Below are 19,341 nucleotides of genomic sequence, written 5' to 3'. Positions count from 1 at the left end.
ACAGAGTGCACGCAATTATCCGTTCCCGACATTTTAACAGCCGGTGAATAGCTTACAGATTTGTGTCCTATTAAAAACTACTGAACATATGTGGCTAGTAGTTGTAGCATATCACTGTTTGTATGTTTGGCTTGGAAAGGGTGGAGAAGGAGAGGTTCACATGTGTGAGGGACGGTTCTGAGAAGGACTTGCTCCGGTGGTACCTGCAAGAAGTTCTAAAATTTATTGTGATACTTCCAGTTGCATTTCCATCTTATTGACCACCCATAGTCCTTCATGTAGTCAAATTCGTCGATTTCACTTTTTTCGAATGACAGCATCTGCTGTAATGGCGAATATGCGCATTGTCACACGCCTTTGCGGCAGTGGAAAATAATTAGGATCCGATACGATGAAAGTTGTGAGTCAGATAAGTTCTGGTTCATGCACTTTAAGTGATGTAGCACGGAATTGACACGTAACTAATTCTCGTTGTTAGCTCTGAACGTGAAACGATGTACTATGATGTTGTCTTTGACATTGCAGATTTCACTAGTTTGCTGTCTCTATAATAGAGGAACAAAGCGACCTGTAGAACTTGCCAACTTTGATGTTCGTCGTACTTGTAGGTTGAAGGTCAGTGTTCAGACATCAGTTTCATAAAACAGTATGATATGTTTCTAAAAATAAAACCGAAAAAATTGTCTTTGAAAATTAGAAGACTTACGAAAACGGTTAAGTACAAAACGTTTCTTATTTGTTAATACAGTCGCCAGTACCTGATATCATCTATGAGTGCTTGCCTGTACTCAGAAGTGGAGAATTTGATTGGAAAATGCTTCTTTCTGGCCAATCACATTTAAATTTCTGTTTTTTCATTGATCTATGAATAGACATTTGTATACAGAACGATATTGCTATATGAAAACTATTTTATGAACTAAATGATATGTTAATAATGTGTTTATTAAAAATATATATGTACCATAGAAGGCTTAGGATGGCATCAAATGGCTATTTGTGTGCGAAAACGTTCTGGAAGTGGCCCTGCTGTTAACGTCATTAATTTTACTGGCAATGATAACGAGATGGGTGTGATTATGTAGACAGAGAAGTCGATGGAAGATGCAAGCAAATTTTGACAAGCAAAATTTCAGTTAGTCTACGCTGTGCAAATTACGGAAGGCGAAACATGATGCCAAGTGGAACAAGAAACAGGTACCTGAAACAAAGCCGAATAAGTAAAATGCACGCCAGTGAATATTTCACTGATGGTTCAGTGGTGGTGGTAAGTTCCTATGGGACCAAACTGTGAGGTCATCATCCCTTGGCTTACACACTACTTAATTTAACTTAAAGTAACTCACGCTAAGGGCAACACACACACCCATGCTAGAAGGGGCACTCGAACCTCCGACAGGAGGAGCTGTCTTAACCGTGGGAAGACGCCCTAGACCGCGTGGATAACCCGCGCGGCTCACTGATGATATAGATAGATCTGTTATCAGACAGCAATTTCAGTGGTATAAAACAAATACAAGGAAATACCGTCCTAGCAAAAACTTCACCGTTTTTGTCACCAGGAGGAGGAGATTAGTGTTTAACGTCCCGTCGACAACGAGGTCATTAGAGACGGGAAACTTAAAGCAGGATGGTCGGACGCGGGTTTGAACCGTCATCCACCCGAATGCGAGTCTAGTGTGCTAACCACTGCGCCACCCCGATCAGTTTTTGTCACAAAGAACTGTAGTTCTAGGCCAGTAAAGGTACACTGAGACAAAACGATTCATCTACGGGATTTGAATTTTAAAGATGCCAGAACGAACGAATCATTACATAGCAGGTGAATGAACATACTAGTAAAAAGAGGTTACTACAATAGATTTTTTTATTGAAAGAAAAGAAGCATCAGCTTTAAGGCGGCCAATGATGTATTTAGACAAACCGTGGATTCAGTCGTAAACACAGTGAATAAATGTGAATTTTTACAAAGAGTATTGTCAAACAACAATGCCAGCTAATGTTTCATTGTTGTTAATGGAGACAGAACTGATTTAGCCTACAGAACAGCAAATCAATTTTTTAACAAACATAAAACAAACCCTCTCAGACACAATAGAAAATAAAGAAGGCAAGACTTGGTGAAAAGATCGAAAGAATGCATAGAGGAGTCGTGTGCCGGAACATCTCTTTCGGAGGAAGTAATAGGAAGAGAAGAGCAAGTAGACGAAGATGACAAGACAGATGACATTCTGCAAGAAGAATTTGACAGAGCTCTAAAAGAACTACGGGACAACAAAGCAACCGGTGTTGATGACATCCCTGCAGAACTAATAAAGAATGCTCGTGACAGCATGACAATGATGCTGCTTAAACTTAATAGGTCCATCTATAACACTGCAGAGATACCGACAGACTTCCAGAAATGTATCACTGTTCCTATACCAAAGAAGGCAGCAGTTACAAAATGCGAACAGTACCGAACTCTAAGCCTAATATCACATACATAAAAAATTCTCATAAAAATAGAATTGAAGAGAAAGTGGAGGATATTCTGAGTGAAGATCAGTTTGGTTTCAAAAGGGGATTGGGAACAAGAGAGGCGATTCTGGCACTGAGACTCGTTATCGAAAGGCAATTACAGAAAAATATATTGCCTTTGTAGACATGGAAAAGGCATTTGATAACGTTACATGGCAAGAGATGTTCAGAGTGCTGAGGAAAAGTGGAATAAAGTACAAAGATATCCCCGTGATACTCAGCTTCTATAAGGATGAGGTGGCAGTGATTAGGAACTGTCACCATTAACAAGAAGCAGATATTAGAAAAGGGGTAAGGCAAGGATGTGCTCTCTCTCCTCTTATATTCAATGCTTACATCCAGGAAGCTATAGACCAAGTTCGAGAAACTACTGAGGTGGGGATCAAAATTAATTGGCAGAAGATAGACATGCTACGTTATGCAAATGATATTGCTATAGTCACGGAGACAAAAGAAGATGTAGAGGAAGTCCCCGGAACAATTGAAGAATTCTACGCAATCAGTATGGAATGAGAATAAACAAGTAAAAGTCTAAAGTGATGGTATGCAGTACAGGAGCAAAATAAAACATTTGAGAATGAGAACTGGAAGAGAGGAGCTGGAAGTTAGAGCCGAATTTATTTACCTGGGAAGCAAAATCACAAGGGATTGTAGAAGCCGGAAAGAAATTGCGAACAGAATACAAAAGGCCAAAATTGCATTTAATCGGAGAAGGAACTTACTCACCAGCAACATCAGTCTGAAAATAAGGAAATGGATCATGAAAGGTTTCGTTTGGAGTGTGGCCCTATACGGATGTGAAACTTTGACGATTGGAAGAGAAGAGAGAAGACGGCTAGAGGCCTTGGAGATGTGATGCTATAGAAGGATGATGAAGAGCAACTGGAGAGACAAAGTAACAAATGAAGAGGTGCTTAGAAGAGTACAGGAAACCAGAGTTCTGTGGAAGCACATCCAAACAAGAAGAGACAAACTTGCAGGGCACATCCTACGACACAACAACATCGTTGGAACAATAGCAAAAGGAACTACTGAGGGAAGGAATCAGCGGGGGCGACCAAGGATATCATACATGCAACAGATCATGAATGACGCTGGATGTAACACATACGTGGAAATGAAGAGGAAGGCAGACAGAAGAGAGGAATGGCGCTCTGCTGCAAACCAACCTCAGGGATGAACACTAAAAGAAGAAGAATGCAGACATTCGTTTTGTGTTCACATCCTCTTTAAAAGGAAAACTTTGGAATATCGTAGAGAAATGAACAGAAAAAATTAAGGAACACCAATCTACATGACAAAATTTTGCAAGAAAATGGTTTCTTTCCTAGGCCACCTTATCATGTAGACCAAATATCACAGACCTGGTATATAATATTGCAAAAAATAAGAGCCGCAGTTGTTGTAAATCAAGAATCTTGCTCTTTAACCAAAAGTATGTAATGGCTCGTGTTTTTAATCAAGAGCGTGTCATCTATCCTGGTGTAAGCCTTTGGTCGTAACACTACTTCGACGAGTTGAGCGTCAATTTCTCTGATTTTATATTCAATCAACATTTCAGTTTTCTTCACAAGGCTAAGTGCACCTATTTCTGGACAATTCAAACAGAGAAAAAATTGATGTGGACGCAGGGAATGAAACTGAGGACCTCTGTGTTACTAGCTAGAAACACTAACCGCTACAGCATGCAGACAAGTTGATTTTAGTGCTGTGACGCTAGGTTTTACTGGTCTTCCGTTAGTGCTACGTACAGACAGTGTGTGACTGTGCGCCACTTGTAAGGACTGTGCAATGTGGTAGTACTAGGGAGAAGCTAGATTCAGTCGAAGCTTACAGGGAATTTACGTCAAAAAGGTGTATGCCTGACCAGCACATTTGTCGATTGCTATCGAGTTTCGTGATCGTTTCGAGTTTTACAAAAGAACAGTGTGCGAGTGGACCCTCAGAAATCGCGACATACTCGAAAAAAAAAAAAAAGAAAAACAGCGAAGTGATAGTGAAAAACAAGAATATAAATTTAATTGCCACGAGTGCTCGAAAATCGCGACGTATTCGGGAAAAACAGTTGAATATTTGTGACAAGCATGAATAGAATTGTCAAAGCCGCTCGTTTCATTCGCAATAATTTAATCTTTGGTTTCTTAGTCAAAAGAGAGTTCCAAAATCGAACAAATTCACTCCTAAGGGAGGTGTTTAATATGTAAATAACATCGAATACTGTCGAATATACTTTTACTACGTTAATAAGGAGGTTTCAGAATATTTTACATATACGAAGCTGCGTAGAAAAAAAATTTGAGTATAGCAGGTTGCGAACCTACTTCTTAGCGACGCCATAACTCCATGTCGCTAACCACTACACCATGGTGAAAACATACAACTTTCAACAACAGTGTCCTTCATCTTAAAATCTCCTGAAGGCTCTTACCGCCGATGTGTCATTAACTGGTATTTAATTATAACAGATCGTACCAAGAGGGACTTGCTCCTGTTAACTTTCACTGCGCCGTTGCCCTGAAATTGTAGGCTGTCATAACATGCAGATTATGACAGGAAGACGGCAGCTCGTGGTCTTGCGGTAGGGTTCTCGCTTCCCGCGCACTGGGTCCCAGGTTCGATTCCCGGCGGGGTCAGGGATTTTCTCTGGCTCGTGATAACTGGGTGTTGTGTGTTCTTCATTATCATTGACTCGGAAGTCGCCGAAGTGGCGTCAACTAAAAGCGACTTGCAATAAGGCGGCCTCCTGGCCAACAATGCCATACGATCATTTCATTTATGACAGGAAAACAACAAAATTCAACGAAATCAAATATGGCGCCTCCGAACTTCGTATGCTGATTGCTTTCTAGTTTTGTGGTCCTACTGAGTTTCATGGAAGACAGCCATTTTGACGTCACTTCCCAGTATGCTTCGATTGACACTATCTCCTTCCGGTACTACTAGCTACCTCCACTCCCCATTCACCGAGGGAGGTGGTGCAATGGCTAGCAGACTGGACTCGCATTCGGGAGGACGACGGTTCAAACCCGCGCCCGGCCATCCTGATTTAGGTTTTCCGTGATTTCCCTAAATCGCTTCAGGTAAATGCCAGGATGGTTCCTTTGAAAGGACACGGCCAGCTTCCTTCCCCATCCCTTCTAATCTGATGGGACCGATGACCTCTCGCCGCGTCGGATTAGCCGAGCGGTCTCAGGCGCTGCAGCCATGGACTGTGCGGCTGGTCCCGGCGGAGGTTCGAGTCCTCCCTCAGGCATGGATGTGTGTGTTTGTCCTTAGGATAATTTAGATTAAGTAGTGTATAAGCTTAGGGACTGATGACCTTAGCAGTTAAGTCCCATAATATTTCACACACACTTTTTTTTCTTTTTTCGATGACCTCGCTGTTTGGTCCCCTCCACAAACCAACCAGCCAGCCACTCCTCCTCCCACCACCCTGCTGATCGGGCGTAAATATAGTGCGAAATATAGTGCGGCGGCTGATGGGAATGTGCGTAATGACATTTCCCATTTACAGTCATTCCCATCATTCATTGCTCCGAGTGTAATATCGGACAATACGAATAATAACCAGTTTGGTTTGAAGGATAACATTTAATAGCATTCGAAATCTTCTAATTATCAATGGAGATTTTTTCGAGTTTTTTTTTAATAATTGTACTGTACTATTTTATGAAACTGATGTCCTGAAATATCCTATCAAATCCTCAAATTATGAAAAAAATCGAAGAGGGCAGAGCAGTCTGTAACGACTGCGTGTAACTTTTATTTGTGCCAGCTTCTGACTTGTCAGCACTGTTCTGTTGTCAGTCTTATACCAGGTATTGCTAGTCTGTCGTAGGAAGACCGTCCACACATATTTGTCTAGAAGTATAGTCGTCACCAGTGTTGAGACACGAGACCTTCGTGTCAATAGGCAGCAAGTCTAGACCACGGAAGTGGCCTTACTTTAATGATTTTGAAAATTTATCGTTACTTATATCGCCTCAGTTGAACATTTACTTTACGGTATGACTAGTTTCGAACAAAGTTGCTGAAGCAACACATCGTGTCCATATGGAACTAAGAATAATAATTCAGCTGTATGCAACTGTGGACTCCTGTGGCGAATAGTTGGTTTAATGCTATGAATATGTGTGGTAAAGGAAATACAGTATTGCGCTGAAATTTATGCATGTGAAATTCATACAGTACTGGAGCAAAGAGAAAAGAGGAACGAAGTACCTTGTTCCCAGAGCCTATATGTATTCTGGTAGTCGGTGAGAGGAGCTGGCCGTCTTTGAACCACATTACGGCCTTCTGTGGATGTCCCTCTGTGCTGCAGTTGAAAGTCGCCGTCTGCCCGGCCGACACGGTCTGCAGTTGCGGACTGAGGTGGCACGACAGCGGCGCTAAACAAACAAGCAGACAACACTTGCGTTCGTTTCGTATCGTTACTTAATCAAAAAGTGTGTGTGAGATCTTATGGGACTTAACTGCTAAGGTCATCAGTCCCTAAGCTTACACACTACTTAACCTAGATTATCCTAAGGACAAACACACACACCCATGCCCGAGGGAGGACTCGAACCTCCGCCGGGACCCGTCACTTAATATAAATAAATATAACCATATGACTGGACGTAGGAAGCAACGATACACGATTCTCATGACAAGTAGAAACATTAACAGAAAACATTAAATGTTTGATTCCGTGAACACTCTTTCAACATATTTATCATTGTTACGATAAATCAATAAACAAGAAGAAAATAGAAGAAAAAGGAATGAAAGCACCCTACCCAGTTTTATTAAAAAAAAAAGTCTCTGTCACAAGAAAGACGTGACGATTCCCAGGTTATTTGTTGTATTACTATCATGCCCGAATTTTTAACTCTGTCTCTATGCTTTCAGAAAAATAAACATAAATTAAAGAGGGTCTGCCTTTTTAAAAGGCCACAATTATGGTTTTGCTTTGATATCCAAACATGTTTCACCACAGTTGTGCCAGCCTCAGTACGTTTCTCCGTTTTATTACTTCCTAATTACGGATTAAGTATAATTTTGCAAATACAGGGTGTCCGAAAAGACTTTCTCTGATTACATAAATTGATAACTCAGGCTAGAAGTAAGATGCAAATATGAAACTTGTGTCGAATTGTTTACAACTATCTAAGTTTCTTTTTCTATTTTACGTTCGCAGTACATAAGTAGTGGATGAGGTGCAGTGCCCGAGACGCCATGTTAACCAATCAGGAGAAGGCACAGTATGTCCTATGGTACCATGAGACACCATCACCAATCACAGTGCAGAGACCCTTCCAGACAACATTTGGAAGGAATCCACCTGATGTCAAGAGCATTAAAGCCTGGTATGAGGAGTTCAAGACCACAGGATCGGTTGCTGACCTTCCGAGGTCTGGTCGACCAAGAACCTCAGCAGACAGGGTGGGAGCTGTAAGGCAGTCTTTTCTGCGAAGCCCGAAGAAGTAGGTGCGCAGGACCTCACGTGAATTACAGGTGCCAAAAAGCTCTCTCCATGACATTTTACACTAACGTTAATTGTTTCGTGATACAAAGTGCAAATCGTTCAGGCCTTGTTGCCCAATGACAGTACACGTCGATATGACTTTGCGGTCGAAATGCTATCACGTATTGAAGACGATGATGGTTATCTCAGACGAATTGCCTTTTCCGACGAAGCGACCTTTTTTGTCAGTGGAGTAGTGAATCGCCATAATGTGCGCATTTGGGGTTCACAACCCCCTGGCCAGGTCATGGAGTGCGCCAGAGGCAGTGCAAACGTGAATGTTTGGTGCGCGCTATTGCACGAACGAATTATCGGGTCATTCTTCTTCCCCGAGGCTACCATCACATCTGCAGTGTATCTGGACATGTTGCAACTGTATGCTGCTCCTCAGCTGCTTCAGTATCACCCAAGACGCAGTCAATACCTTCGCTGCGCAGTGCCGATGGTACTGTTATCGACGACTGTGCCGCTAAAGCGGAGTTATTGAACGCAGTTTTCCGAAATTCCTTCACCAGGGTAGACGAATGGAATATTCCAGAATTTGAAACACGAACATCTGCTAGCATGAGTTTCTTAGAAGTAGATACCTTAGGGGTTGCGAAGCAACTCAAATCGCTTGATACGGGCAAGTCTTCAGGTCCAGATTGTATACCGATTAGGTTCCTTTCAGATTACGCTGATACTATAGCTCCCTACTTAGCACTCATATACAACCGCTCGCTCACCGATAGATCTGTACCTACAGATTGGAAAATTGCGCAGGTCGCACCAGTGTTCAAGAAGGGTAGTAGGAGTAATCCATTTAACTACAGACCTATATCATTGACGTCGGTTTGCAGTAGGGTTTTGGAGCATATACTGTATTCAAACATTATGAATCACCTCGAAGAGAAAGATCTATTGACACGTAATCAGCACGGCTTTAGAAAACATCGCTCTTGTGCAACGCAGCTAGCTCTTTATTCGCACGAAGTAATGGCCGCTATCGACAGGGGATCTCAAGTTGATTCCGTATTTCTAGATTTCCGGAAAGCTTTTGACACCGTTCCTCACAAGCGACTTCTAATCAAGCTGCGGAGCTATGGGGTATCGTCTCAGTTGTGCGACTGGATTCGTGATTTCCTGTCAGGAAGGTCGCAGTTCGTAGTAATAGACGGCAAATCATCGAGTAAAACTGAAGTGATATCAGGTGTTCCCCAGGGAAGCGTCCTGGGACCTCTACTGTTCCTGATCTATATAAATGACCTGGGTGACAATCTGAGCAGTTCTCTTAGGTTGTTCGCAGATGATGCTGTAATTTACCGTCTAGTAAGGTCATCCGAAGACCAGTATCAGCTGCAAAGCGATTTAGAAGAGATTGCTGTATGGTGTGTCAGGTGGCAGTTGACGCTAAATAACGAAAAGTGTGAGATGATCCACATGAGTTCCAAAAGAAATCCGTTGGAATTCGATTACTCGATAAATAGTACAATTCTCAAGGCTGTCAATTCAACTAAGTACCTGGGTGTTAAAATTACGAACAACTTCAGTTGGAAGGACCACATAGATAATATTGTCGGGAAGGCGAGCCAAAGGTTGCGTTTCATTGGCAGGACACTTAGAAGATGCAACAAGTCCACTAAAGAGACAGCTTACACTACACTCGTTCGTCCTCTGTTAGAATATTGCTGCGCGGTGTGGGATCCTTACCAGGTGGGATTGACGGAGGACATCGAGAGGGTGCAAAGAAGGGCAGCTCGTTTTGTATTATCGCGTTATAGAGGAGAGAGTGTGGCAGATATGATACACGAGTTGGGATGGAAGTCATTACAGCATAGACGTTTTTCGTCGCGGCGAGAGCTTTTTACGAAATTTCAGTCACCAACTTTCTCTTCCGAATGCGAAAATATTTTGTTGAGCCCAACCTACATTGGTAGGAATGATCATCAAAATAAAATAAGAGAAATCAGAGCTCGAACAGAAAGGTTTAGGTGTTCGTTTTTCCCGCTCGCTGTTCGGGAGTGGAATAGTAGAGAGATAGTATGATTGTGGTTCGATAAACCCTCTGCCAAGCACTTAAATGTGAACTGCAGAGTAGTCATGTAGATGTAGATGTAGATGTAGATGTAGACCCCGATGTATTGTTTCAGCAAGACGGTGTCCCGTCTCATTGCGGTTTGGACGTCCGTGCCTATCTCGATATGACCTTTCCTGGGCGATGGATTGGTCGTGATGGGCCAACGGTTTGGCCTCCACGCTCTACTGACATAACCCCATTAGACTTCTTTTTATGGGATTATGTCAAGGACGAGGTCTACCGAACACGTGTACAAGATTTTGAAACCCTGCGGCAAAGAATAACCACAATCGTTGATCGATCCCTCCAGTGATGTTGGCTAATGTGTGGACGGAAATTGAATATCGCCTAGATGTGCTACGTGCTACCAAGAGCGCTCATGTGGAAGTTTACTGATCTGTGAAAAAAACGTTGATAGTTTGTAAACAATTAGACACCAGTTTCATATTTGTAGCTTACTTCTAACCTGAGTTATCAATTTATGTAATCAGGGAAAGACTTTTCGGACACCCTGTATGTTACTTGTTTAAACATGCATATGTTATGTAGTTTCGGCAATTTGTTTCATCAAGTCTTCCTGTTGTTTAAACATAAAGCTTTTTTGTAGGTTATGAAGTATGTTACATCAGATTTTGTTGTTGTTTAAATTACGTATGCACTTTACATTTCTTGTACTGTGTGTTCGCTGTGGCTGCCAGCAGAAATCAGCCGCTGGTCTCAATTAATACACTTATTGTGGGAATGTCAATTTCTTCTGTCTCGTTTGAATGTGTATGCACTTTGTTCCAAGTCTTCAGCGTCAAAGCTGCACCGATAACAGAGGATACTTAACTGGGTATTCTAACATAAACAACCGATGGTAGGAAGTGAATATTTCAGGCGGTACGAGATAATGAATGAATAGCGAGATGTGGCACATGTCTGAGAAGTGTTTGTGCAACTGTGCATCTATGTCGTTGTCGCTTCATTGAAAAACAACACACAACCGTCTTTGACGTGTTGATCGAGGCCTTTTGTTTCCTTTTGGGTTACAGAGAGTCGTTGGTATATGAAGGTCCAGTATGAAATTGGGAGGGATTGGTCGGAGGGGTCCTACTTACCCGTCTCGCTATATGGCAAAGGATATTTGGGCGGTGGCAGCAAAATTTTATTCTCCGTCTTAATCCTGACTTAAGAGAGTTCCTGAGACAGCAGAGATAAATATTAGTCCCCGACAAGTAGTTATTTATCTCGATAGTATCTGTATAATTTTAGCTCTGAAGATTTGGTTCTACGTAGAGGAGTTTAAGGCCAACACCTTCCACAAACCTAACACTTTCGTTCAGAAAGTTGCATGCCTGAACATGTCAACAAGTAGAGACCGTAGCTCAGCACGACGTACCACAGAGAGTAATGGGAATCATTACAAACCCTTGGGTGGAAATCGCACGTATTGAAACAGATGACTTCCAGCCTTCTAACATATAACAAGAAACACAAAGCGCTGCCAAGACAACGAATAAAACACGTGAGTGAGGTGTGAGTGAGTGAGTGTCGTTTTATAGGTTTCCTCCTTTAGCCCTACATTCGTTTCTTTTAATATGTGTAAGGGCACCCGTAAACTCCACACACACACACATTTTATCTAAAAGTATACGCACTATAAAGCAAAACCACTACTGACGATTTATCTTCGTTCTGCCGAAAAATGACGTTACTCTCATTTTGTTAACCCTTTCGTGAGCCGTTGGAAACAAGCTTCCTACTACAATGAACTCGCTCCTAGTCCCGTGGGACTCACAGTTGCCACCTCTGTACGGTGTTACCACCTAGTCAGCAGTATAGGGTACTACTTCCAATCGGAAGTTCCCGCCGCTTTTGCTGCACCTTCGCGCAGAGGCATTGTATACCTGAATGGTGCTTTGTAGAAAAGCCTTTCAGTGCTGTTTACACGACATTTTGTGATTTTTTCTCAAAGCTATAGTATAAGGTAAATACTTTTGATTTACCCAAATTTATGAAGGAAAACGTAAAATTGGAACGAGAAGAATTCCAGTTTGAAACAAAAGGAGCCATTTGTGCAGTAAAATGGATGGATAACCGTCCAGTCACTTTCCTGTCCTCAATTCATGACCCATGAGAAACAGCCACAGTGAAAAGGAAAAACAAGGATGGTACTAGTACAGAGATTTCTTGTCCTGAAGTTGTGGCAGAATACAACAAAATAATGGGTGGTGTAGATACTTTTGATCAATTACGAGAAAGGTATGCTATTGGCAGACGTTCTGTAAAATGGTGGCACAGAATATTTTATTTCCTGGTGGACGTAGCTGCATTGAACAGTTTTATCCTGTGGAAAATAAGTAAAAGAGAAAGTGGACAGCATGATCAGCTCACCTACAGGGTCCATCCAGCCAGACAATTGATCGCTGGCTTCTCATCCCAAAAAAGGCGTGGACAAAAACCTGTCTTTCTGGCAAAAGGGGTAAAGTACCAGAAGATTTTCGTCATGTGGCTGTAGGGGAGCATCAACCCACTTTAGGAGAAACCTACTGGACGTGCCGTCATTGTAGTACCAAAGCTGCGGAAAAGAGCACTCGCTGTGTTTGTACGTATTGTCAAATACCACTTTGCAGAAAATTTCATGCCAAGTTATTGTGAAGAATCATTGTAACAAGAGAAGTAAATTTATCAAATAAATATGACATATATTGAAAAAGTTGTTTCTGTCATTGAACTCCAAGGAAGGGCAGTGGGAAGAACACTTCCTACCTTGTTGTGTGACCTCACTTTCACAGTTGGAGCAAATTTGATATTCTGTATGATAAATATACCTATCTGTTAACTACTGTCTGCTCTCCATTCATTAAAAAAACTGTTCAATAATTTTGCCCATGAAAGGGTTAAATGACAATCGTGCCACCAGTTGTATAGCATTCACGCGCGACTCATAGCTAATGTAGGAACTGTGTGCATGATATATACGTACGAGAGCTATTCGGAAAGTAACGTCTTTTAGGCTATAAATAAAACGCAGGAATAGTTCAAGCACATTTATTGGAAAAATGTGTTTTACCAAGCAGGTATCCTCAACCTCAGGTCGATTTTGCCTGATTGGCATACAGATTCTTGATTTTACGGCCTTCTAACGTAACCTTTTTCGTCGGCTCTTCTAATTTGTCCCAGTCAAACTTATGCTCCCAGCATTTGTACCCATGTTGTAATATTCTTACTATACTCTGTACAGATCAGCAGAGAGCAAAAAATCACCTAATAACGTGTGAAAGATTAAAGCGACGATGTCCTACAAATGAACTGTTTGCATTTTCCATGGTACGATGCAGTCAATCAGGCGACGTTAGACAGAGGAATTCGGGAATTCTAACACGCATGATCAATATTCCCCCCAACGTTCAGTCAAGGTAGACATTTGGCTGACGATGGAACTACCCCAGATAATTAATAAGCGAGATTCGGCACACAGTGGATTAAAGCGAAGTCAACATCTGAAATTTACGAAGTACGCAAGAAAGTGCGAAATAAAATGAAGCAAAAGATGTCAGCACTAAAATCATGAATGGCCATTTTCTTATAAGCAGCGAACCGACAGCATGGAAGAAATTGAGCAGCTTCAGTAAGGAAAAACACAAATCTGAAGCTGTTTTACAAGGCCCCAGCAGATGAAATAAACTTTTTATCACTACATTAAGTTCTCATGTTGCGAATAAATTATCCGTCACAAGACAGAACCTTTACGGATGAAGTATTTTTCTTAAAAGATGTCTATGCGCACAGCAGTGAAAGCAATCATGAGCATCTATTCTCCGGCATTAGGTATTGGCTACGTGAGCGTAGGTACGATGAAAAACATTGCCGATACTATTATTCGAGATTTTACACATATCTTCATTCTGCCTCTCATTAATGGTACACATACTACTCAATGTAAACGGAGCCTAATTTGCCTTTTACCGAGGAAGAACAATAAAAAATCACCACGTTATCATACGTGGATGAACATATTATCCGCAGTATGGCTTGGAGTGCATGTATAATAAACAACTGACGAATTGCCTTAAAGCTTAATAGAATAAATTACAATATAGTAAATATCAATAACACTTCCGAAAACACCACAACACAGCAACTGCAGTAATCAAAGCGAATGACGGCATCAAACAAGTCATGGGCAGGCGTGAAACGACCACAAAATTCTTCTAATTTTTCGTGTTTCAGGTCTTGTCTCAGTTGTTTATGTCATATTTGGTCTCACTACTGTTATGTATAGTCTTTCTCTTGCATCTTTTATTTGACATTTGGTTTTCCAAATTGTAGGCATATCGTATAAAAACTCTGCCACTTCCCTTGCTTCTGCTACTTGTTCTCGAATCTCCTTAAAATCCATTGAGTAGAAATAAAAACTTTGAGGTTTGCCGACGACATTGTAATTCTGTCAGAGACAGCAAAGGTTCTGGAAGAGCATCGGAACGGAATGGACTGTCTAGAAACGAGGATGTAAGATGAACGTCAACCAACGTAAAACGAGGATAATGGAATGTAATCGAATTAAATCAGGCGATACTGAGGGTACCAGATTAGGAAATGAGACACTTAAAATAATAAATGAGTTTTGCTATTTGGGGAGCAAAATAACTGGTGATGGTCAAAGTAGAGATGATATAAAATGTAGACTGGCTATGTCTAGGAAAGCGTTTCTGAAGAAGAGAAATTTGTTAACATTGAGTGTAGATGTGTCAGGAAGCCTTTTCTGAAAGTATTTGTGTGGAATGTAGCCATGTATGGAAGTGAATCATGGACGATAAATAGTGTAGACAAGAAGAGAATAGAAGCTTTCGAAGTATGGTGCTACAAAAGAATACTGAAGATTAGATGGGTAGGTCACGTAACTAATGAGGAAGTACTGAACAGAATTGGGGAAAAAGAAATTTGTGACACAACTTGACTAGAAGAAGAGATAGGTTGGAAGGGCACTTTCTGAGGCATGAAGGGATCACCAATTTTGTTCTGGAGGGAAGCGTGGAGGTTAAAAGTCGTAGAGGGGACCAAGAGATGAATACGCTAAGCAGATTCGGAAGGATGTAGGTATCAGTAGTTATTCGGAGATGAAGAGGCTTTCACAGGATAGAGTAGCGTGGAGAGGTGCATCAAACCAGTCTGTGGACTGAAGATCACAACATCATACAATGTTGAATAATTTTTTCACTACTTCCAGTTTGCATCTAATTGGTTCCAGACATATGGTCATACATTTGATGGATATGACTACATTTGGAGTTTTGACTGCCACGTAAAATACGCGTATAAGTTTCTGCAGGTTATCTTCTCTATTCGTTAGCAGAACTGCATCGTCAGTATAATAAATAATTTTTATTTTTTCGTTCCCCATTCTATAACCATTCCCACCCAACACCGCCTTTATCACCTGCTCCATGAATATATGAAAAAGTAGGTGGATCAAAGTAGCACCTGGTCTAATAGAACTGTTAACCTGGGATCAATTTTCTGCTAGATGTAGTTGTTGGGGTAAATGTCTTCAGTTGTTTTTACTAATTTTGAAGGAGTTCTACGATTGTAGAGCAGGTTTAACACATCTGCTAACTGAATCCTACCGAAAGCCTTGTGTAAGTGCATAAAAGATAAGCTGATCTGTTGTATTCAACGGATTTTCCTATAACTTGTCTGTTAATGAATACTGCATATGCGTATGACCTAACGGATCCAAAACTATACTGCTCCTCTGCGAGGCTTATAATTTCTCTTGTTCCTATTTCTCATTATTTTATTATTAATTTAAGAGCTGCACTGAGTGCATCTATCCTTATGTGATTGGACAGATCTTGCTTAATACACTCATGTTCAGAAAAAACAGAACACCTTAAACAACTAGAGATAGGAAGTTCATATTCACAGGATGTGTACATTAGTATGTTCTGCAGATATTATTAGCGTTTGAACCATGTCGGCCCAGAGATTCAAGGTCAACATCGATATCGCGGTGCAACATCACCTACCGGTAAAATATCTCTGCGCCTCTCGTTGTCACTATAGATACAAGGTAATAGATCAGAGTGACTGGAACAGACGTGCAGGATGCCTCGCAGACGTATGCGCGAACTGTGCTGTCAAATGAGCGAGTTTCAAAGAGGGCAGATTATTGGCATGAGAGAACCTGATGCAACCATCCGGGAAATTGCTGTTCGTGTGGGATGAAGTGTTTCGACAGTGCAACCGAAGTGTGCAAAACGGTTCACCGAAGGCCGAAGAAAACGACGAAATGGGCCAGGTGGCACCAACCCCACACCACCGCACGAGAAGATCGACACCTCTTCCGAATGGGATGCAGGTCATATCTCCGTCCTCCTCGGTTCTGGCACAAACAGTGGAACAGTGTAACGCATCGTCCGCTATCAGGGGTGACTGTCCGTCGGATTTTGTAACGACATGGTTACGTGCCCGTCGTCCACTTCTCCGCCTTGTTTGACGAGTGTGCAGAAACATGCTAGATGACAGTGGCATATGGAACGAGGTCGCTGGGGACAGGAATGGTACCAGATAGTGTTTTCGGCCGAATACAGATACTGTTTACTGAAAATGATGGCCGCATTTTGGTTCGCCGCACACAGGGGGAGCGCATCATGGTGATTGCTTTCGCACGAGACATACAGCACCAACTCAAGGTCTATGGTGCGGGTACAGCCACAAACCACAGTTGGTACTTGTCCATAGTACCGTGACCAGTGTGACCTATGTGAATGACATCCTGCGACCCTCAGTCATACCCTTTCTGAACAACACACAGGACGCCACTTTCCAGCAAGACAATGCACGACCATACGTTGCTGCACGAACACTTGCCGTCTTGGTGTCAGTCTTATGCCCTGGCCCGCGAGATCACCGAGCTTTTCGCCAGTCGTAAATGCGTGGAATATGGTGAAACGATGAGTGCAACGCTGTGACCTAGAGCCAACCACCACAGATGAACTGTGGAGCCATGTGAATGTAGCATGGTGGCTAGCACACAGGACGCTATTCGCGCCTTATACGCGTCGATACCATAACGCTTGAAACAAGTATCAGGGCATATGCAGGCGCTGTGCCTACTAGGCAACAGGACACATGTTTAACAGAGGTGACTGAAATGCTAATTATTTATGCATGAACATGAACGTCCTATGTTTAGTCGTCCAAGATGTTCTGGTTTTTCTTTTTTTTCCTTATGAACTGTACATGAGAACAGTGGCTCTAGTTCTCCGTTCATTTGGAATTTTATTACGAGTTATACCATTGCTAACTAACTTGGTTGGTCAGTTAGTGGATGTCCTTCATATTTTAGAAATTCTTTTCCCGGGAACTTCTAATTTTTAGCAGATTTACAACCTCTTCTACCTCTGCTTTGCAACATTTACGCCATCGTTTACTAGTAGCCGAATCTCTGATAACTTTCCGTTCCCTGGTAGTTGTTTACCTTTGAACAACTCTGTCAGATATTTCAGATATTTGAACCACTATTCCTGATTTATGTCGTTCACTATCAAAATTTAGCTTCATTCATTCCTCTGTTGTCGTATCATTCTCCAAATTTGTTTCTGCAGGCAACAGATGTCAAGTTCTATAAATTTAGAAGATATTTCCCAGCGTTCTTTCTTAAAAAGATTTCCTAGAAATTTTGTCTCATTACAAGTTCTTTCGTAATCTTGATATGACTTGTGTTTTGAATCTTTCAAAAATTCAAATAGGCACACACTCTTTTTTTACGTATTTCTTTAACGATCTGCGAAACCTCGGGTTTCGTTTCTTTTCCTCTCATGTTTTTTAACTCGTGTACGTAATGCTTCTTGAGATGCTGCTTCAGTATTTCCTTTGATTTTCTCCAGATCCTGATTTACACTATACTCCGCATTAATGGCGTTCTCTTTTATTTTTTCTGCTAATAGTTCGGATATAAAATTTTGTAGATTCATTGCATAGGCTTTTGAAGCTGATAATTTCGAGACATTGCTTACGGAAACGAAACAGATGAGTTTCTTAAATAGTGAAGTCCGGTTGCTCGACGGCTATCCTACAATCAGAAATCAGCCAGTCACGTCGGAGAAATCACCATAAAAGTATACACTCCCAGGACTATTCCAGGTTTCATCTCTGTTGTATTCCTGGGCTTATATGCTGACCACGTTCAGTTATATTTAGCGGCTCCCCTCCCCTCCCATCAAGATAGTGCTGTTGTTGCATGAGGTATGAATGACGACATTTGTTGAAGTCCACGATAGGCATACATACGACCCGGGTCTTCAGCTAAATCCTAAGAAGCCACAGGTCAATCCTCATATCACACGGAAAGTTAATAAGTGATTACTTTTTGAAACAGTGCCTCCAGCACTCACTGATGATATTCAACTACTCTATCAAAATATTATAAGAAATGTCGACACAGTTTTGAGTGAGCATTTCAACTGGGAGAACAAAGTATCTCTCTCTTACCTACTCGCAAAAAATAAAATAAAAATAAATAAAAATGGCGAAGTATTTATACCCAACATAAAGAGAAAATTAATTAAGTCTTTTGGCTTGTCGAGTCTGTACAACTGTCATGTAGTACAAATATTGAAATCTTGACCTACCCAAGAACACTTGCAGAAGATGTGTGTGTCTATCAACTGTTTTTTTTTTTTTTTTTTTTTTTTTTTTTTGAGGAACTTAGTCCTTCCTGTGCTTAGTCAATGTGATGATGACCGGATAGCCGATTTGATTTTCACAGGTTCCGATTTCTTCGTCATTATCTTAATCAAGGATGTTCTCAATACTTCTTCTTGCATATAGTGTCCATCAAGCTTCTTTGCCTCACCTACGCATAAAATCAAAACTTATTCCATTTTCTTCACCATTTCGGCCATAACACTCTGAAATAAACTAAATCCAAGCCACTTTAGATTTAGGTGGAGAGTAAAGTTTTATCTATAAACAGCGCCGCAGCCTCTCACTCAGCATATCACAACTGTCTGTTTTATGTACAACAGTATTTCTGTCGTATTGTGAACACGACTCGTCCATTCCTCAGTCCTATCTATTTTTATTTTCTTTCCTCCATTTCATCTGATAACTTTACCCTGCTGTCTCTCCAGACCAGCCAGTTTCCCCAAATTTTAATCCTTCTCTACAGCTCTCATACGTTTCTGTTAGATTTCGTTGCTAACAATGAACGAACCTTAATGAGGAGGTTACTTCACTTTGCACTGATTATAATGACATTCCCGAAATAGCT

General features: G+C 41.4%; 1 protein-coding gene across 1 annotated transcript in view; it reads right to left on the bottom strand.

Annotated features, from left to right (window-relative positions):
* Positions 1 to 19,341, bottom strand: part of LOC126335707 (Down syndrome cell adhesion molecule-like protein 1 homolog) — a 371,152-nt gene that overhangs the window by 274,513 nt on the left and 77,298 nt on the right. The window contains exon 3 of the mRNA XM_049999164.1: positions 6,742 to 6,908. Coding sequence (XP_049855121.1) covers positions 6,742 to 6,908 — 167 coding nt within the window. The remainder of the gene's footprint in view (positions 1 to 6,741; positions 6,909 to 19,341) is intronic.

This window comes from Schistocerca gregaria, chromosome 2 (genome assembly GCF_023897955.1).
Source record: "Schistocerca gregaria isolate iqSchGreg1 chromosome 2, iqSchGreg1.2, whole genome shotgun sequence".
NCBI classification, from domain to species: Eukaryota; Metazoa; Arthropoda; class Insecta; order Orthoptera; family Acrididae; genus Schistocerca; species Schistocerca gregaria.
The sequence above is the reverse complement of the archived record's forward strand: the minus strand, read 5'-3'. Positions and strand labels throughout refer to the sequence as shown.